Source organism: Rhinatrema bivittatum, chromosome 4 (assembly GCF_901001135.1).
Source record: "Rhinatrema bivittatum chromosome 4, aRhiBiv1.1, whole genome shotgun sequence".
Lineage (NCBI taxonomy): Eukaryota > Metazoa > Chordata > Amphibia > Gymnophiona > Rhinatrematidae > Rhinatrema > Rhinatrema bivittatum.
In genome coordinates this window covers 464,319,544-464,342,032 of record NC_042618.1, presented here as the reverse complement: position 1 = coordinate 464,342,032, position 22,489 = coordinate 464,319,544, and the positions used below count along the sequence as shown (strand labels likewise).

The 22,489-nt window shown below is 47.3% G+C and overlaps 1 protein-coding gene across 9 annotated transcripts in view; it reads right to left on the bottom strand.

Moving 5' to 3' along the window:
• Positions 1-22,489, bottom strand: part of CAPS2 (calcyphosine 2) — a 146,367-nt gene that overhangs the window by 45,444 nt on the left and 78,434 nt on the right. For all 9 annotated transcript variants that reach the window (XM_029597162.1, XM_029597155.1, XM_029597159.1 and 6 more), the window contains one exon: positions 17,883-17,957. In XM_029597162.1, coding sequence (XP_029453022.1) covers positions 17,883-17,957 — 75 coding nt within the window. The remainder of the gene's footprint in view (positions 1-17,882; positions 17,958-22,489) is intronic.

The following is a 22,489-nucleotide window of genomic DNA, read 5'->3' as shown; positions in this document are numbered from 1 at the left end:
CTGGCCTAGACAGGTCTGGTTCCCACTCCTTCAGGACCTGTTGGTCAGAGAGCCTATCAGTCTGGGGACTGTGCCCGATCTGATAATGCAGGAATGGGGCAGTCTGCAATATCCAAACCTCTGAGCATTAGCCTTGATGGCCTGGTGCTAAGCACTTAGTCTTGCAGCCCCTAGATCTCTCTAATGACACGTCTCAGGTGCTGGTAGGAGGAGGTTCTCCTTCTGGTGCAAGGGTCATAGCTTAGATCCATTCACCTGCCCCACTCTGAAGTTGCTGGACTATTTGTGGCACCTCTCCGAGGCTGGGCTGAAAACCACCTCGGTCAGGGGCCACCTGAGCACCATCAGGGCTTACCATCAAGGTGTTGCTGGCATGCTCATCTCTGTGCAGCCCATAATAGGACGCTTTATGAGGGGCCTGCTTCAACTGAAGCCCCCTCCCCCCGGCCTCCTATTGTGTCCTGGGACCTCAACGTGGTGTTGGCATGACTCATGAGAGATCCTTTCGAGCCTATGTGCTCCTGCAATCTGAAGTTTCTTACTTGGAAGATCCTCTTCCTGGTGGCAATCACTTCGGCTCGCAGGGTTAGTGAGCTTCAGGCCTTGGTTACATATCCACCCTACACAAAATTCTTTCAGGATAGGGTGGTCCTGTGGATGCTTCCCAAGTTCCTGCCTAAGGTGGTGACTGATTTTCATCTTAATCAGTCCATTGTTCTACCCACCTTTTTTCCCCGAGGCCCCATTCCCACCAGAGCAAACAGGCTCTACACATGTTGGATTGCAAGAGGGCCTTAGCTTTCTATTTAGAATGCACAGTTATAAATGAATAAATGTCGGTATAAAAAAGTTCAAAATAAATAAAATAAATGCTAATAAAGGCAGTAATAAGGTTCGCTGTTCTTTAACGTCGCTTTTATTAAGCCGTGCCTTTCTTCACTAGTTTGCCACCTGGCCTCTACTACTGACCAAGTTTCCTGCACAAAAAAAACCCAACCTTAATGTGCTCCCCAACTTATCTGTCATTGCTCCCAGTTAAGGAGGCGGCTCCAGATCTATTCCCTTCTCTAATTCACAGGAACTTGACACCAGTCAAATCCTGCTTCTGCCTGATCTGGGACTGAGAACCCGATCACAACATTTTCATGACTAAGGATCTCACTTGGAAGCAAGTCTCTCTGCAAGGCCCTCATGAGAGTCCTCAACCACCTAACCAATTCCAAGGCCTCCGCCATGAAACTGAACGCCTGAAGATAATGGCATATGGAAGATCTCCTGGTGTGCCTCAAGGAACACAACTGTGTTTTTCAGCCTCTGAGGTCTTTGTACCGTCAACAACTTGGCCCCAATTACTGTCAAAAGGAGCCCCCAGATCAAATTAAACCTTACTGGTAGCTAACTTGTTCTCTTAGGTGGACTTTGACCTGACTAGCCAATTGCGCAGATAAGGAAGAACCAGGACATCTTCTCGATATAAAAAAGTTCCAGAGGCAGTGGTCAACCAAAAGGGAGTGTTGTGTAGAGCCTCAAAGGCCTTGCATTCTGTTACACTCTGGTGTTTTAGTGTGCCCTTGGGCCTCAGCCCGACCCCAGACGCGTCCAGGGCCGAACCGAGGGTTGACGGCGTTCAGCATGACTGACGGGCTGACCCTCTGCCAGGCCTGCAAACTTCCAAGGCCAACAACAGGATGATGTTGGAAGGTGAATGGTCCTCCGACCATTCCGAGCCCTTTCGGACCTGCTGCTTGGAACAGCATGGAGCAGCAGGCCTGGCCTGAGGTTGAGGGCAGACGGAGGCCTTGACACATAGACAGGACTATGATGGATGCAACAGCATCACGGACGAAGACACTTGGGTTGATGCGACGGCATCATGGACGAAGACACTTGGGTTGATGCGACGGCATCACGGACGAAGACACTTGGGTTGATGTGACGGCATCACGGATGAAGACACTTGGGTTGATGCGACGGCATCACGGACGAGACTTGGAACTTGACAACAGCTGGAAGGAAAGACACTGGCACTGTCTCTCAGGACGCCCTACTCAGCCCACACGCGGGACCGAGTCGCGGACCACCCTGTCCCACTACGCGCCCTACACAGCCCTAAGAGGCTGATCACGGACCACAAGGAGAGCGGGACAAGCGCGGGGAAGATCCAGGCAAGGAGGAACTCCAATGAAGGAGCCGATGTCATCTGAAGCTTCACCTATGACTGGCGGGAACAGAGGCTCAGGAGCACAGGGACCAATCCTACCTGCAGGCCGCTCCATTCTCGGGCACATCATCATCCGAGAACCACAGCTCTACAGGAACAAAAGGCTCAGGAGCACCAGACGAAGACGCAGGGAAGAACATCCTGGAAGGCAGGCACATCAGGAGGTGGAAGATCAAGATGGAACATCAGGACATGGTCAGGGACCTCAGGCAAGACATCAAGACATGAAAACGTGGTACAAAGGCAGACAAGACGAGGAGCTCCACAAAGAACAGAAGACCTTACAAGGCTCTGGCAGGCAGGAGCCTCCAGAGGGATGTCACTCAGATGCAAGGTAACCAACAGTCTGACGGAGCAGCACTTTATAGGGCTAAAGCAGGAAGTCCCATTAAAGGTGGGGCCAGCACACTTCCTGTGTCTGGCCCTTTAAATCTAGCAGAGAGGCGCGCGCCGGCCCTAAGGAACAGGAAGCAGGGCTGTGCAGGACCGTGGACAGCGGCCTGCACAGCATCTGAGCGTACAGACGCAGGCTGGGCCTGAGGAGCAGGCCCTGACGTCGGCAGCGGCTCCAGCCACTGCAAGAGGCCCCGGGGGCGGCTCCAGCTGCTGGATAGGACCGGGGCTTGCGGCCTAGAGCCGCAAAGATGGCAGTGGCGTCGGGGGCGGTCCCGGCCCCGCAGATGGCAGAAGTCGGAAGCAGGACCGTGCCGCGAAGAAGGAGGACATCCAGGGTGGCCTCCGGGCCGCGTGGGCAGAGACAGTCTGCAGCTCCAGCCATGCAGGAGAGGCCCGACTGCGGCGTCCAGCCGCGTTGGGTGAAGAAGCAGGGATGGTGAGTGAGCCTGCTCACAGGGGAACCCACGGGCAGCGCAGTTCATAACAGGGAGGACCTAAAACCAAAAATAACCTCCAGTAATGAGAAACATCTGAAGGATCTCTCAGAAGTGAACATGTAGATATGCTTCCAACAGATCCATGTATGCTAAAAAATGTCTTATCTCACCATGAAAAGAGTTTGAACTGGTCTTGAACCAATGATGTGCTAAGGTGAGAGGCAAGAGTTTAGTCCCTGAGCCACATGGTGAGTGGCTCTACTATAACAGATCTAGAGATCTCCATAACTGATATAGAGGCCCCTATTCTGAAGTGAGTAACCCTCAAAACTTTGTTGACTTGCATCAGATCCAAACTAGGTCTAAAGGCTACCTTTTTGAAAACCACATAAATAGATGGAATTCTGACATCAATCTCATTGTGTCAGAGGCACTCAAACTACTGCGCGGATGTTTAGCAGATCACCAAGCACAACCCAAAATGCCTCTTGCTTTAGAGAGGAAAGACAAGGAGAAACCATATAGGTGAGTTCAACCAAGAAAATTCTAAGACATAGCTGCTCTGAATTAACTACAAGACCCACTGATCTGTCGTAATCTGGGCCCATATCTGGAGAAATTCTGATAATCGACCTCTTATCCTTTGCCCCACAGACTGGATCCATACACCTTCATTGGGAGCTTCAGGAAGTACGCTGGTGCAGGATAAAAATTTAATCACCATTAATTTCTATGGTATACTTTACTTGAAAAATTGAACATCAAAGATATATATAGTTCAAACAGGCAACTCCATAAATTCCAAGTAGTACTTTAAACTCGGTCCCCCGACACGGTCCCGTGTTTCGCCAGGCTGCGTCGGGGGGGACCAGGGGTACATTCAAATCTAAAGTGTAAAAAACAAATACAAATCAACTCAAATAATTGGTGAGAAAGGCTACGTTGTAACATCCGTTTAGCGAAAGTACATACCTCTAAAATGTCACCCGGAGCGCGCAGGCTCTCACAGGAAAAGGCGCGAACGTGACAGGTTTCGCGAGAGCTGTCAAAATTTTTTGACAGTTCCCGCGAGAGCCGTCAAGAGCCAGCAAATCTCGATGGATCCATCCCTAATAGAACAGATGCCACTCAATTGAGTGGCATCTGTTCTATTAGGGATGGATCCATCGAGATTTGCTGGCTCTTGACGGCTCTCGCGGGAACTGTCAAAAATTTTGACAGCTCTCGCGAAACCTGTCACGTTCGCGCCTTTTCCTGTGTTTAAATGTCAGACACCTGTGAGAGCCTGCGCGCTCCGGGTGACATTTTAGAGGTATGTACTTTCGCTAAACGGATGTTACAACGTAGCCTTTCTCACCAATTATTTGAGTTGATTTGTATTTGTTTTTTACACTTAGATTTGAATGTACCCCTGGTCCCCCCCGACGCAGCCTGGCGAAACACGGGACCGTGTCGGGGGACCGAGTTTAAAGTACTACTTGGAATTTATGGAGTTGCCTGTTTGAACTATATATATCTTTGATGTTCAATTTTTCAAGTAAAGTATACCATAGAAATTAATGGTGATTAAATTTTTATCCTGCACCAGCGTACTGTGATACTTGCTTATGTGCAAGGTTTTGCTTCTTTTCTTTCTGAGCTTCAGGAAGTCCAATAGTTCCCAAACTCTCAATATTTCCCTCTGGTTTGCAATTTTAAAAAGACTGAAATCTAAATTATGAACCAGACCTTTGACATCCCAAAAGCTTCTAGAGGGCAACTGACTGGATGATCCTTGCTGTTCATCCTCTGGAAGCTTGGGAACTTTAAGATTCCTTCCAAGCTGCGAGTCTCTTCTTACCAAAGAGAAACCCTGCCCTTAAAGGGAAGCTTGGTTGGGTGACTCATAGAAGAGGAATCTGCAAACCAACTCCACAGCCATACAAATGCCTGGCTGCTATACTAGAAGCCATGCTCCTAGCCAAGGTATGAACTAAGCAAAGATGCATCTGAGAAAAGAGAAATCCCAGGATAAGGAACCAGGTCTGTACACTGCCTCAAAAAGAACTCCTGTTGCAGACAACTTAAAAGGTCTGACGAAATGCTGACCAGCTGCAGAGGAGACAAACATCAGGGTGAGTAAACTGCCAATATGAAAATCAGCAGCTACTGCAGCCCCAGAGGAACAGGCAACAGGCTCCTGCAGTGTGAGATCCCAGGGTGGAGGACCTAAGTTCAAATCTCTTGCCACACATACAAAACAACTGCTGGACCTGGCTGCAGCAACCAGCCACCAGCAGTATCTGACTGCTCTACCAGCTCCACTGGAATGGTCCCTCTCCAGAGCAGATCTCCTTTTGCTTCATAAATTCCTCTCTCTCTGCAAGCTGTGACTCAACGGACCTCCTCCTCCATCCACCTTTGCACTGAACATGCGTACAGAGCACGGGCTTTCCTCCACACTCCTCCAGAGCAGCCATACCCCCTTTGCCACGTCAAACAAAGGAAAATTAGTTCTTACCTGTTAATTTTCGTTCCTGTAGTACCAAGGATCAGTCCAGACTGCTGGGTTATGCCTTCCTTCCAGCAGATGGAGTCAGAGAAAAGCTGAAAAAGCACCTCCCATATAACCTGGTGAGCCACCTGCGATCCCTCAGTATAATCAATATCAAAGCAGAATGAATGTAACATATGGTAACAACCAATGACTAGATCAAGTCAAAACAGTAACCTCTGAAAAAACTATAAACGGTTGACAAAAAGAAGTATGTCGTATCTGAAAAGATGTTCTGAGAAATCTGTAAAAGAGAAACAATACAAACAGACAAGCAGGACTCACCTTCCTCTGGGTGGGCGTCTGGACTGGTCCTTGGTACTACAGGAACAAAAATTAACAGGTAAGAACTAATTTTCCTTTCCCTGTACGTACCAGGATCAGTCTAGACTGCTGGGATGTACCCAAGCTGCCCTAAAGGGGGTGGGACCTCGAGATCCCTGCTCGAAGCACACTGCTGCCAAACGAATCCATTTTCGGATCACGCTCATCCAAGCGGTAATGCTTGGCAAAAGTGTGCAAAGATTTCCAAGTAGCCGCTCGGCAAATCTCATGAGGCGAGACATTCGCTCTCCACCCAGGATGCCGCTTGTGACCGAAGAGAATGTGCCTTAAGCCCCTCTGGAACGGGACGCCCGTGACATATGTAAGTTGAAGCAATAGCATCCTTCAACCAGCGGGCAATAGTAGCCTTAGAAGCTTTAGTCCCTTTCTTAGGACCACTCCACAAAACAAAAAGATGGTCGGACAATCGAAAAGGATTAGTAACTTCCAAGTACCGCAAGAGGACCCTTCGAACATCCAACCTCTTGAGATCCTGCGTCTGATGAGCATTCCTATCCTCATCTGAGAATGCTGGCAATTCATCCGTCTGGTTGACATGAAAAGCCGATACCACCTTAGGCAAGAAAGAAGGAACGGTTCGAAGGGAAACTCCCGAGTCAGTGATGTGCAGGAAAGGGTCCCTACAGGACAACGCTTGAAGTTCTGAGATTCTTCTAACTGAGCAGATAGCCACGAGAAACACCGTCTTAAGTGTTAAATCCTTTAGCGTTGCTCGCTTCAAAGATTCAAAATGAGGACTACACAGGCCCCGAAGAACCAAATTCAAACTCCAAGACGGACAGATCGAATGCGCCGGCAGCTTTAGGTGCTTGACACCCTTCAAGAATCTGGCCACGTCCGGGTGAAGAGCGATGGAAGTACCATCAACCTTACCTCGAAAACTGCCCGGGGCTGCTATCTGTACTCGAAGTGAGCTGTACGACAAACCTCTCTTTAGGCCGTCCTGCAAGAAGGCAAGAATGTGACTAATGGCGGCCTGCCGTGGGGACACATTCAACCCACGGCACCACGAGTCGAACACCTTCCATACCCGAACGTAGGTAACAGAAGTAGAGGTTTTACGAGCGTGTAGGAGGGTAGTAATAACCGCCTCCGAGTAACCCTTCTTTCTCCATTGCCTCTTCTCATAAGTCAAGCTGCCAGAGAAAAGCGATCTGCCTGATCGAAAAATACTGGGCCCTGCCGAAGTAGGTGTGGGAGATGGCAGAGGCGTAAGGGGCTGTCCACCGCCAGGTTGATCAGATCTGCAAACCACGGCCTTCTTGGCCACTCCGGGGCCACCAGAACAACCTGTCCCCTGTGGGATTCGATCCGGCGCAAAACCTTCCCCTCCAGCGGCCATGGAGGAAACACGTAAAGGAGAATATGTGGGGGCCAAGGAAGAACCAGAGCGTCCATGCCTTTTGAGCCGTGCTCCCTTCTGCAACTGAAGAAACGAGATGCTTTCGCGTTCAAACAAGTTGCCATCAAGTTTAATCGGGGAGTCCCCCACCGTCTGATGATGAGCCGCAGTGCCTCGTTTGATAGCTCCCATTCTCCGGGATCTAGCTTCTGCCGGCTTAGGAAGTTCATCTGTACTTTGTTGACCCCGGCTATGTGTGATGCCGCTATGCGAGACAGATGGCGTTCTGCCCCAATCCATCAATTTGTCCGCTTCGGAGGCTACTAGCCGACTTTTTGTGCCCCCTTGTCGGTTTATGTAAGCCACGGTGGTCGCTTTGTCGGATAGGACCCGAACCGCCTGGTGGTGAACCAGTGGAAGAAATTGGCGCAGCGCCAAGCGAACTGCCCTGGTTTCCAAGCGATTGATGGACCACCTGGTCTGTGGCAGTGTCCAAAAACCCTGCGCGGCCCGCAACTGACAGACCACCCCCCAACCTGTCAGGCTGGCATCTGTCATCATGATTATCCATTGAGGAGGTTCCAGGTCCATGCCTCAAAGCAAGTGATCCGGAATCAACCACCAAGCCAGACTGGACCGGGCCGGTTCGATGAGCAGTAATGGCAGCTGGAACTCCGCCGACTTGGGGTCCCAATGAGAAAGTAGTGCCCTCTGCAAAGATCGCATATGAGCAAAGGCCCAAGGGACCAACTCCAGTGTAGATGCCATAAAACCAAGAACCTGCAAATAATCCCACACCACGGGTAAGGGAAGAGCTAACAGGCAACGAACCTGAGACATTAGTCGCTCCATCCTCACCAGTGGCAGGGAAACCTTGCCCAAACCGGTGTCGAAACGTGCTCCCAGGAATTCCAACAACTGGAATGGAACCAGCTGGCTCTTGGTATAGTTGACAACCCAGCCGAGGGAACTCAGACGACTGAAAACTGATTGTACTGCATTCTCGCAGAGGATCTCCGACTTCGCCCGTATGAGCCAGTCGTCCAAGTAGAGATGTACCAATATGCCTTCTCTCCGAAGGCTCGTTGCTACCACCACCATCACCTTGGTGAAAACCCTTGGAGCCGTCGCCAGCCCGAAGGATAGAGCACAAAACTGGTAATGGTTCCCCATGATAATGAACCGTAGAAATCTCTGATGATACTCCTGTATCCCTATGTGGAGATAAGCCTCTGTTAGATCCAAAGAAGCCAAAAACTCGTGTTTGTGGACAGCCGCAATGACGGATCTCAACGTCTCCATTCGGAAGCGAGGGAGACGCAATGCCCTATTGACCTGCTTCAAATCCAATATCAGGCGGAATGAGCCCTCCTTCTTGGGAACGATGAAGTAAATGGAGTAGCGACCGGTCCGCCACTCGGCTGCGGAAACTGGAACAATGGCTCCCAGGGCCTGCAATCGAGCCAGTGTTTGCAAAACCACTTGCTGCTTCGTCTGAGACTCGCTGGGAGAAATTAGAAACAGGTCGCGAAGGGGTCGTGCAAAATCCAAAGCGTAGCCGTGATTTATAATGTTGAGAACCCACCGGTCTGAGGTTATCCTGGCCCATTCCTCCCGAAAGTGGAAGAGTCACCCCCCGATCTCCAGAACTGAGGGATGGGCCAACGACCCTTCATTGGGATGCTTTGTTGTTGTTGTTAAAGGCATGAGAGTTTCCAGTTCACTGAGGCCGCCTGCCACAAAAGGAATGCGCCCATTCTTGAGACCTTGTGGGCGGCTGCCGAGGGGCGTAGGAGGAAGAGCCCCTCCCCGAGCAGAAGCGGCGCTGTCCTCTAAAGCGGCCTTGAAATGTGCCGGGAGAACAAAACGATCTGGGCTTGTCCTCCGGTAGCTTGTAAACTTTGTTCTCCCTCAAGGAACGAACCAGCTGCTCTAGCTCATCTCCAAATAAAAGCTTGCCCCGAAAAGGAAAGGAACCCAACTGTGACTTAGAGGAGGCTTCCACCGACCAATTACGTAGCCAAGGAGCCGTCTTGCGGAAACTGCTGAAGCCATAGTGCGAGGTGCGGAGGAGATCATACAAGGCATCCGCCGCATATGCTACCCAGATTCCATGCGGTTCGCCTGTTCAGCTTCCTCCGGAGGAAGATCCTGTGCCGTATTTGTTGGACTCAACGGAGGGTGGCCCTCTGCATCATGCTGCTGCAAACCGCAGCCCTCACTCCTAAAGCCGAAACTTCAAAAATCCGCTTAAGCAAGACTTCCAGCTTCCTATCCTGAAGGTCCTTGAGCGCTGTGCCTCCTGTTATGGGAATGGTGGTATGCTTGGCAATGGCCGTGACTGCCGAATCCACCTTGGGGATCTTAAGAAGCTCCAAGGACTCATTAGGAAGTGGATAAAGCTTGTCCATGGCTCTGCTGACACGCAGGGTAGCTTCAGGAGTATCCCATTCCCGGGACACGAGCTGGAAAAGTTTTGGATGGAAAGGAAATGTTTGCGACGGAGCACGAAGTCCCGATAACAGAGTCTCCCGGTGAAGTATCCGGAATCACCTGTGGAACTGGGATCTCAAGTTCCTGAAGTACATGTGAAATTAACGGGTCCAGCTCCTCCTTGCGGAACAAGTGGAGTATCTGCGGATCATCCCCCTCCACTGGATCGGCACTGCCCACATCATCACCCAGATCATGAGTGGGGGGGTCCTGAGACATGAGATCCACAGATGAGTCAGGGATAGAAGGTCCACCACCCTGGTCCATGCAAGGCACCCCCGACCCAGGGCTTTCCTGGTCTGCTGTGCCCTTAAAATACTTAGCTTGGGCAGGAGACCGATTTTCCCAGTCAGTTTGCTTCCACATAAGCCTTATGTAGAAGCAAGACAAACTGGGAAGAAAACGGGTGAGGTCTCTTTAAGGGCCCCCCCGCCGATGGAAACGGGGCAGACCCGCTTCCCGCTGAAACTCGCGTGGTCTCTGAGGGCTAAGTGCCGGTGGGGACAGAGGAGGAAGCTCCTCTCCCTCCCCTATGGAATTGACATCGCCATCTGCCTGAGGCAAGATGGCCGCTGCCCCCGTGCTGATCGGGAGCGTGCCGGGCCTCTGCCTCCGAGAAAGCGGTGCACTTTTGTGTCCCCTCGGGCGCGGCAGGGCTGCTCCCCTGCCCGAAATCGGCCGCTGCGAAGGCCCCTCGCCCCCGGGGATACACGAGGAGAAGAGGACTCAACTTCTCTGGAATAGCTGTGACTCTGAGGTATGCTGCTTCTCTGGAGAAGGGGGAGAGTGACTGGCCCACCGGTGAATCCTCCCCCTGATAGCTCACCACGCAGGGGACCAAAGGTTACTCCGGGAAAAGGCTATAGGGCAATGCCCTGCCTTGCCTGCCTGTGTCCTTTGCTCTTTCTTTTTTTTTTTTTTAAGAATTGATCTAGTCAGAGGATTCCCCGTTAAATTTAAAACAAACCTGTGACAGGAACCCTCCCAATTTAGAGATGATCAGGACCGCAGATTATGCTCTCTCAATCTGCTGGAGTCAGAGAAATACTGAGGGATCGCAGGTGGCACACCAGGTTATATGGGAGGTGCCTTTTCAGCTTTTCTCTGACTCCATCTGCTGGAAGGGAGACATAACCCAGCAGTCTGGACTGATCCTGGTACGTACAGGGAAAACAAATTCTTGTGATGTGAAAAAGAGAAGCTTGCTTTGTTTTTGACTCACTGCGATGCTATCTGAAGCACTGCTGAACACTGAGCCTCCCGAAAGGAAACACCATCCTGTGCAGAAATCTTATTTTCCTTTTTTTTTTTTCCAATTTATGAAAATTACCACGGCAGACGGAGAATCAGAAACCTGCCTTTTCTTTTCTTTTTGAGGAAGTCCAGTCAGACAAGAGAAAGGATGGAGGAAAGGAAATGGATGGAAGCAGGGCAACATAGAATGAAATGTGCAGCCCTTACCAAACCTTTGAAAGACCCCTGGTCTACACCATGCTCTACTGGAGAAGGGCGCACATGGCTTTCACTGCAGAAACTGCCTTTCCAATCCTTTTCAAACAGCCTAACTAGACAGACCTCATCTCAGAGCATGGCGCATGCTCCCCTACCATCTACTGGAGACAAAGAATACTGGCAAGCTGAGGGCAGCACGGGAGCCCATGTAAGATGACATCAGCAAATCTGTTACTCTCTGCCTCCATCTGCTGGTTGGAGTGCATAACTCATGCGTTTGGGCTGGTCTGACTGGATGAAGAGGAATGTGGAGATTACTTACCTGATAATCTCGTTTTCCTTAGTGTAGACAGATGGACTCAGAACAAGTGGGTATAGTGTGCTCGTTCTAGCAGTTGGAGACGGATCTGACGTCAGCACGGGTACATATACCCCCACAGGAAGTGAAGCACTTCAGTAATCTTCCTTGCAAAAGCTGTTATGGATATATGTGTACTGACGATCAATGAAATAGTGAAACAGGATTCCCCTGACCGATTGATAGTAGCTGGAGACCGCCAGCATTCCCAACCGGAAGGCGTCGACACCTGGTAGAGTGGACGCACTCATGTAAGAAGTGATAAGGCTTACCTTGAATCTGTGAAACCCATGTATACTGGCAGCTGGGCAGGATGCTGAGTCCATCTGTCTACACTAAGGAAAACAAGATTATCAGGTAAGTAATCTCCACATTTCCTAGCGTGTAGCCAGATGGACTCAGAACAAATGGGATGTACAAAAGCTTTACTCCCGGACTGGGCGGGAGGCTGCCTGAGGGCCGCGTAGGACTGCCCTCGCAAATGCTGTGTCCTCCCTGGCCTGGATATCCAGAAGGTAAAACCTGGAGAAGGTATGGAGGGAGGACCACGTCGCCGCTTTACATATTTCTGCAGGCGACAGCATCCTAGATTCCGCCCAAGATGCTGCTTGGGCTCTGGTAGAATGAGCCTTAACTTGTAGAGGCGGTGACTTCCCGGCCTCTACGTAGGCTGCTCTGATGACTTCTTTAATCCAGCGGGCGATGGTGAGCCGAGAGGCCGCTTCTCCTTGTTTCTTCCCGCTGTGCAGGACGAACAGATGGTCCGTCTTTCGTACTGTTTCTGTCATTTCCAGATATCTGGGCAGCAATCTGCAGATGTCGAGATGGCATAGCAAACGCCCTTCTTCAGATTTCTTCAAACCCGCCGTGGTTGGCAATGATATGGTTTGATTGAGGTGAAATTGCGAGACTACCTTCGGCAAGAAGGATGGAACTGTGCGAAGATGGATCGCCTCTGGAGCGATCCTAAGGAAGGGATCACGGCAGGACAGCGCCTGTAGCTCCGAGATACGGCGTGCTGAACATACGGCCAGCAAAAACACCATCTTCAAAGTTAGCGAACGGAGAGACAGGCCCTGAAGGGGTCTGAAGGTGGATCCCGCGAGGAAATCCAAAGCTATGTTGAGGTTCCACAGAGGCACTGGCCACTTCAGTGGCGGACGAATGTGTTTGACTCCTTTCAGGAAGCGAGAAACATCTGGGTGCGTGGCAATGGTCTTGCCGTCCCTCCTGGGACCGTAGCAAGGCAGCGCAGCCACCTGAACCTTGATGGAGCTGAGGGAGAGACCCTTCTGAAGTCCATCCTGCAGGGGAAACAAGCTCAGTGAGCGTGCAGGCTCTCCAAACTGCTTTGGAGACGGAAATTACTGAAGTGCTTCACTTCCTGTGGGGGTATATGTACCCGTGCTGACGTCAGATCCGTCTCAATTGCTAGCACGAGCACACTATACCCACTTGTTCTGAGTCCATCTGGCTACACGCTAGGAAAGCTCTGCTTTACCCGCAGAAATCTATACTGACATTCATGCAACACAATTAACAGTGTTCAGAGGCTAGGCCACTCTTGAGTGTATGGTAAAGAGATTTTTTTTTTTTTTTTTTACAGAATTGCAGCCAAAAGAATAGCATGGAAAATTATTTCAACCTAATAAGCATTTGCTCAGATTCAGCAAATCACAAAGTCAAAAGATTTTTTACAGCCAAAATATAGGACATTTTTCTTAAAACAAAACCTGAGGTGCTTATTTTCTAGTTTTCTTGGTTTATAAAGCCCCTGTTGAAGCCTTATAGAATAGCAAACTAGGAATTGATGTGCTGTGGTAATAGGGTTACAAATCCTAAAATGAGTTCCTTGGCATTGCAAGATAATTGCATGCTCCACTGTGTCAAAGGAGCAAAGTCCAGTCTAATGATATATGCACCCCACCATCCAAACTAATAAAATGCTTTTGAGACCTCAAAGTAAATCAGTCTGATTGCTGTGACTGGTCAGTTAAATAACCCAGTTGAAGTATTCTGGAGAAAACACTTGCTCTAAATGAATTCTGCATTCAACATACTACTATTGTCTCAGTACTTTCCATTAATGTCCCTATTTTATTAAAATATTACTGAAATGGTAATTATTCAAGTTTAATGTATATGCCTGCCAGCTGTAACTTAGATGCTACAAAACACAAGCTCCTGAATAGCAATGAACACTAATATTTATTTTTTGGCACAGTGAAAAGCATAACGCAACAAACGGCATACCATCCAGGAGATGGCAGGCATGAATAATTTCAGAGCAGATACTTAAGATTCGGGACAAGCTAGTCTGAAAAGACAAAGCATGTTAATACCTTTTGCATTAAAATATCATAGGTATTGACAAATACAATTGAAAGGGGAACAAAGATAACCAGTGCATATATTCCTTCTGTATCAGACAGAAAGATGCAGAAGACCAGGAGGCTTTCCACTTGGACTGAATTATAAGAACCTTCAGACAGTGCAGTAGCAGGGAGGGTAGGGGAACAACAGAGGACAATTGTTGAAGTCATGTACATGGATAAATAGTGAATTACTCATGTAAACTGTCAATCTCAAAACAGCCCTCCCTCAACATGGCTAAACAGAAGGATAATGTTCCACAACATTGTCCTTCTGTTTAGCCATGTTGTCTTTACCCATCATTTAGAAGGGGCAAGACTTATAAATGAACATGTGTACATTGCATTTTCAACTCTACACACATTATTTTCAATAGAAAACCTACCTGTACAACATACATGTGAAAATGCCTGTGTATACTGCATAGGGAGTTTGAAACTCTCAAAATATATAGTAACTGCTTTTGTTATCACTATAGGTAGCAACAAAAGATCATAATAATAAGGCTACAAATACCTATTAATCTTATCCTTGCCACAAACGGCCCGCTTAGAGGATTTCGAGCTTACATCTTCTTTAGAGATTGAAAACCTTTTAAAGAAACTCAAGCCATCCTCACACCCTCTTGATGCAATTCCAGCTAACCTTCTCATAACCTGCGCTAAAGACGTCGCTAAGCCTATCACCCAGATCATCAACGCCTCTCTATCACAGGGCCTGGTCCCTGACCCCCTCAAACTTGCCATCTTAAAACCCTTATTAAAAAAACCAAATCTCTCTACAGATAACCCAGCAAATTTCCGCCCGATTGCTAATCTTCCGATCATTGCCAAAATCCTGGAAAGAATAGTCAACAAACAGCTCTCTGAATTTCTTGAAAATAACAACATCCTCTCCCCGGCTCAATTAGGCTTTCGCAAATCCCGCAGTACCGAAACTCTTCTTTTATCTCTGTCAGACAACATTCTCATGAATCTAGAAAACAAACATCCCTGCTTGCTCATCCTCCTTGATCTTTCGGCCGCCTTTGACACGGTCAACCATGATTATCTCATCGAAAGACTATCCGAGATGGGCATCAAAAACAAAGCTCTAAACTGGTTCAAATCTTTCCTCCAGAACAGATACTACAAAGTTAAGATCAATAGCAAAGAGTCACCACCGTTCAGTTCCACATTAGGGGTCCCTCAAGGCTCTTCGCTATCCCCTACGTTATTCAATATCTATCTTCTCTCGCTTTGTCATCTCCTTTCCAATCTAAAGTTAACCCATTACTTATATGCAGATGACGTCCAAATCCTTATTCCTATCACCGAATCACTTCAAAAGACCGTACTTTTTTGGAACTCCTGCCTCCTCTCCATTAACAAACTCCTGTCTAACCTTAACCTGATACTCAACACTGACAAGACAGAATTCCTCTTGCTCACTCAAGATGGCACCCTTCCATTGAATAGCTCTCAACTTCCATTGAATAGCTCTCACCTTACGCCGCTCCCAGTTCTCTCCCCACGGGTCAGAAACCTTGGGGTGGTCATGGATAACCATCTGAGCTTTTCTGATTTCATCAACACTACGGTTAAAGAGTGCTACTACAAACTCCAAGTTCTAAAAAGGCTTCGACCCCTCCTTCATTTTCACGATTTCAGGTCAGTGTTACAATCCATCATCTTCTCGAAAATGGACTACTGTAATTCACTGCTTCACAGTCTCCCAGTCTACACCCTAAAGCCTCTTCAACTGTTACAGAACGCTACAGCAAGGTGTCTCACTAAATCCAACAAAAGAGATCATATAACACCAATTCTAAAGAAGCTCCACTGGCTCCCAGTCAAATCTCGAATCCTGTTTAAACTTCTATCAATCACCCACAAAGCCATATTCAACAACACTCCACTGGACCTCAGAATCCCTATTCAGCTTCACACGTCTTCCCGACCGCTGAGATTAGCACAAAGAGGAACTCTACATGCACCTCCCATGAAAACATCTTTAAGTAAAAGAGCTCTATCCACAGCAGGCCCCAAACAGTGGAATCTGCTTCCTCCAGAGCTAAGGCTGATACATTGCCCCAACACGTTCAAAAAAAGACTCAAGACATGGCTATTCGGTCAAGCATTCCCTTAACTTACTTAGTCTTCCACAGCTCCCATAGACTGTTTTCATACTGTTGACGTCCAGAACCTATGCTCATGTTTTTACTCATCAATAAGAAATTTCTCCCTCCTCCCCCCTCCACGAACAACCTTCCTTCCCCCTCCCCCCCATTAGCAAACCTCCCTCCCCATGTGCTAGTCTCGCTCTAATAGTGCATACTGCTACTGTTCCTAGTTATGTTATGTTATATTATCCAAGTTGTTCACTCCCTTGTTCATTGTAAGACATATGTTGTCATTGTTTTCTACTTGTTATAATGTAAACCGGAGTGATAAGTAATTCTGTTACCTGAACTTCAGTATAAAAAAAGTTATAAATAAATAAATTTTAAAGCGCTTGTGGATTTTACATTAAAAACTGCTTAAAGGAATTTGATTTAAATATAACAGCATTCAGGAAACAAACTTCTCCATTACACAAAGGCTGATTCACAGAAAAGCGATACCAGCTCCTAAAGGACATGCACCTAGCGCTTAACTCCAACAAAACTGAGCTTTTAGTCATATCGAATAAGCAGCCACTCCCGGTCATCCCCCCTGCCTACTCTGCTACTAACTTCCCACCTCACACTCGCAACCTAGGAGTTATTATTGATAATCACCTCTCTTTCAAACCATTCATCAAATCCATTATAAAGGACTGCTACTTTAAACTGCAAACAATAAAGAAGCTCAGACCCTTGCTACATTTCAATGATTTCCGTACAGTCCTTCAAGCTATTATCCTTTCAAAGATTGACTACTGTAATGCGCTCTTACTTGGCATTCCCGCAATTCACACTAGACCACTCCAACTTCTACAAAATGCTGCCGCTCGCATCCTGTCAAACACAAAGAAAGAGATCACATCACCCCCGCACTTATGGAACTACACTGGCTCCCTATACAGTCACGAATTCTTTATAAAACTCTCTCAATCATACACAAAAGTCTATTAAACTCCAACCTCAACTGGCTCTACCCCCCCCTCGTACCCCGTACCTCCAAGAGACCTACACGCCCAGCACTCCAAGGAACACTCCAAGCCCAATCTATTAAATCCTTTAAGCTTTCCTCCACTATTAACAGAGCCTTTTCTCTGGCCGGCCCCACGATATGGAACTCTATGCCCCATGATATTCGCACCGAGACCTATACCCCCGCTTTCAAAAAGAAACTTAAAACCTGGCTCTTCCAACAAGCTTACTCCATCACACCCCCTATTACATAACTCCCCCTCCGACCCTTACCCTTACTCGGATTTCCTGATATGACCATCTCTATGCTTGTCGATTTGGTACTGTGCACTAATTCTGTATATAGTTTTGATGTAAATAGTTTTGATGTAAGGGCTCCCCCCTAATTTCAATCATATGTTTCCTAGTTCAGTATATTATCTGTTTTATGTAAGGGCCCCGCCCAATGGTTTTGTGTTCACTGTAAACCGATGCGATGTGCGAACGGTCATCGGTATAAAAGAAACGTTAAATAAATAAATAAATAAATAAATAGGTGTTATTTATTAGCTCTATTCGGGTCTTATTCACTAACACCATGCTTTATTGCATGTTGACACTAGTTACTGCGGTAGTGCACTTTTGTGAATAGGCCCAATAGTGAAATAACTCAGTTGCCATGACACTACATGTAATAGCATGCTGCAGAATAAAGAGAGGAAATGTTAAGATACTACCCATTATAGATACTGTATTTGGAATGCAATTGGAAAGATGCTCAATCTCCTGCACAATTACAGTGGTCTGTGGCAGTACCTAAATGTGCACAAAGCCTGTTTACCTGGATATGATTCTAGCGTCAAAGCGCAACTTGTTTGAAAGTAGATTTTCAGTCAGTGCGGAGCTCGTCCTTATCCTGTAAAGAAACAATGCATCACACAGTACTGAGCGGGCACATTCCAAGAGTACACGGCACACAGTCTCCAAATGCCTGTGTGCAGACACTTCTTTTTTTTTTTTTTAATCTGGCAGTTTCTTCTGCTCCTTGAAGTTTGCAGCTCAGTCAGAACCTGGGCTAGCATCTGGCACCAAGAGCTTTCATTTGAAACTAACTGTGATTTTTTTCCCCTATTTTACAGCCTCTTCCAACTTACTTTAGTCCAGTCATTGCAGTGATACTCCTCAGCTGGGGGCCATTTACTGGGGTTCCTTTTGGAACCATGTAATCATGGGTCCTAAAACCAGCCACTAGGTGTTGCTGTTGCACAATGAATGGGGATTCCCTCCCTCCTCTGTAGCAACCTGGGAGTGGAACACAGAGTATGTGGAAAGGCAGCTTACCTCTGAAAGGAATCTCTTGTCCATTTTGTGACAGCAAAAGAGCAGTAATACCAACATGATGCTTTCCTCTACTCCCCTTGATTCCACGAGGAAAAATATGCTAACATCACTGCCTGCTGCTGAAGCAGAGATCCTTCCCAGGTAAGTTAAAGCCCAATATAGCAGGATGTTTTACCTGGCTGATTATCAAACAAGCTATCAAACTTGGAGCATGAGAGTTTTTCTTTAAAAGGTGAAACAAAGGGAATAGTAAAAGCCTTTATAAATACTATGGAGTAGATATTCAGAAGCCATTTAGGTGGACAATTTTCAGTTATCCATCTAAATGTAAAATTTTGGAATATTTAGACAGTTATCCAGCTACGTTATAGCCAGATAAGTCATTATCCGGATATAATTTAGCCAGATAAGGTGTGTCACAAGGATATCTGGCTAAAATAGCAAATTTTCCACTATAATGGGCTACCTGGTTTAAAAGAATATAGCCAGTTAAGTTATGCTTAAGGTAAAAAAAAAAAACCGCCTCATATCGTGGGCCTACAACTCCAAACCTGTTCCCCACCTCCCTCCCAATCAAGCTCCAAAGGTCCTGCGGGACCGAACCTACTGTCCCCTCCCCAATCCCCCTCCCGGTTCCCAATATCTCCTAATCTAATGGTATTCTCCAGGTCCCCCACCCAATTAAAGGAAAATTGGGTTCTTACCTGCTAATTTTCATTCCTGTAGTACCAAGGATCAGTCCAGACTGCTGGGTTGTGTCTCCCTTCCAGCTGAGTCAGAGAAAAAGCTGAAAGGCACCCCCCTCTTACCCTGGTGTGCCACCTGCGATCCTTCAGTATAATCCAGACCACAGCAGAATGAAACATATCACTCAACATTCCAAGAGTACACAGCACACATGGCCATATCAAACCACCTAATGAAAGAAACTACATAACTTCTGGAACTTATGTACATGGAGGGAATACTTCCATATGCAATGTAAATGCTGTCCACTTGAAAATATTCTGCAGAATAAAAAACGATAGCAAATAGACTCTCCAGATTCCATGGGCGGGCGTCTGGTCTGATCCTTAGTACTACAGGAATGAAAATTAGCAGGTAAAAACCCAATTTTCTTTTCCCTGTATGTACCAGGATCAGTCCAGACCGCTAGGATATACCCAAGCTGCCCTAAATGGGGTGGGACCTGGAGAGTCCCGCTCGAAGAACACTACTGCCAAAACATAAGAACATAAGAAAATGCCATACTGGGTCAGACCAAGGGTCCATCAAGCCCAGCATCCTGTTTCCAACAGTGGCCAATCCAGGCCACAAGAACCTGGCAAGTACCCAAAAACTAAGTCTATTCCATGTTACCATTGCTAGTAATAGCAGTGGCTATTTTCTAAGTCAACTCAATTAATAGCAGGTAATGGACTTCTCCTCCAAGAACGTATCCAATCCTTTTTTAAACACAGCTATACTAACTGCACTAACCACATCCTCTGGCAACAAATTCCAGAGTTTAATTGTGCATTGAATGAAAAAGAACTTTCTCCGATTAGTTTTAAATGTGCCACACGCTAACTTCATGGAGTGCCCCCTAGTCTTTCTATTATCCAAAAGAGTAAATAACCGATTTACATCTACCCGTTCTAGACCTCTCATGATTTTAAACACCTCTATCATATCCCCCCTCAGCCATCTCTTCTCCAAGCTGAAAAGTCCTAACCTCTTTAGTCTTTCCTCATAGGGGAGCTGTTCCATTCCCCTTATCATTTTGGTAGCCCTTCTCTGTACCTTCTCCATTGCAATTATATCTTTTTTGAGATTCGGCGATCAGAATTGTACACAGTATTCAAGGGGCGGTCTCACCATGGAGCGATACAGAGGCATTATGACATTTTCCGTTTTATTCACCATTCCCTTTCTAATAATTCCCAACAATCGCCATCCGGAGCATGGACATCCAAATGGTAATGCTTAGCAAAAGTGTGTAAAGATTTCCAAGTAGCCGCTCTGCAAATTTCCTGCGGTGAAACAAACTGAGTCTCCGCCCAAGACGCCACCTTAGATCGAATTGAATGCGCTTTTAAACCTTCCGGTCCTGCGTGCCCAAGACATATATATGGCGAAGTTATGGCTTCCTTCAACCATTGGGCAATAGTGGCTTTAGTTGCCTTATGTCCTTTCTTAGGACCACTCCATAAGATGAACAGATGTTCAGACAAACGAAAAGCATTGGTTACCTCCAGATAGCAAAGCAGAATCTGCCACACATCTAATCTTCGCAAGTCGCGAGCCTGAGGCGAATTCAGATCCAAATCCATGAAGGCTAGCAACTCCACAGTCTGATTCAAATGAAACTCCGACACGACCTTCGGTAGAAAGGAGGGCACCGTCCTAAGGCATACCCCTGAATCCGAAATCTGGAGAAAAGGTTCCCTACATGACAACGCTTGAAGCTCAGAGATGCGCCATGCCGAAGTGATAGCCACCAGGAAAATCGTCTTAAGCGACAAGTCTTTTAAGTTGGCCTGTTTCAAAGGCTCAATCGGAAGACCGCACAAGCCACAGAGAACCAGATTCAAATTCCAAGAAGGACACACTGTACAAACCGGAGGGTTCAAATGTTTAGCACCTCTCAGGAAAAGCTTTACATCCGGATGAGCCGCTAGGGATGTCCCGTCAATCTTCCCCCGCAAACATCCCAGGGCCGCTACTTGAACCCTGAGAGAACTGCACGCCAAGCCTTTCTTCAGCCTCTCCTATAAGAATGCCAGAATATGGACAATTGAGGCGCGCCGTGGGGACACATTCAACTCGCTACACCAGGAATCGAAAACCTTCCAGACTCGAACATAGGTGAGCGAGGTAGACATTTATCGCACCTGCAGGAAGGTGGAAATAATGGAATCCGTATAACCTTTCTTCCTCAACTGCCGCCTCTCATAAGCCAAGCTCCTAGACAAAAGCGATCCACTTGATCAAAAAATACTGGACCTTGCCAAAGAAGATTCGATAGAAAACTGAGCCAAAGAGGACCGTCCACCGCTAAGTTGATCAGATCTGCAAACCACTGCCGCCGTGGCCACTCCGGAGCCATGAGAACGATTGAGCCTGTGTGAGCCTATATCCTTCGCAAGACCTTGCCCACCAACGGCCAGGGAGGAAAGACGTACAGCAGAATGTCGCGAGGCCACAGTAAGACCAAAGCGTCGACACCTTCCGTTCCGTGTTCCCTCCTGTGACTGAAGAACCGAGCCTCCTTCACATTTCTCTGAGTCGCCATCAGGTCCAGGCGAGAAACACCCCACCGATGAGTCACGAGATGCATCGCCTCCTCGGAAAGTTCCTACTCTCCGGGATTGAGATGCTGGCGACTGAGAAAATCCGCCTGAACGTTGTCAACCCCAGCTATGTGGGAAGTTGCCAGCTGGACCAGATGGCGCTCCACCCACAGCATTAGCCGATCGGCTTCCAATGCCACTGGATGACTTCTGGTTCCCCCCTGACGACTGATGTAAGCCACCGTTGTCGCATTGTCGGACAATACTCACACTAATCGACGGTTCACCAGGGGAAGGAAGCTACGCAATGCCAGACGTATTGCCCTGGTTTCCAAGCGATTTATGGACCATTTTGCCTGCTGCCCTGTCCAACAGCCCTGTGCTGCCCTTGATTGGCAAACCGCACCCCAGCTGGAAAGGCTGGCATCTGTCGTCATAACCACCCAGTGGGGCTCCTCCAGGTCCATTCCATGCTGCCCGTGGGCCGGAATTTATTTATTTATAATTTTTTTATATACCAAATTTTTCATGCGAACATATCAAACCGGTTTACAGTAGGTAACAAATATTCATTTAATAATATTTGCATTTCCAAAAGGAAAAGGAAGTAAATACATGGTTTCATAATATAATTAAATAGACTAAAATACTAACTAATTAGCATAGTAAACTAATTGTTAATAAAGTTTAAGTTATTAGAGAGGCAGGATAGTGAGTACAGAGATAACAAATTTAAAAGTATACATTACCTTGATATATGTTCAGTATTCTTAAAACAATAATTTAATAGTTCTTGGAAGGCTTGTTTGAAAAGCCAGGTTTTGATGCCCTTTTT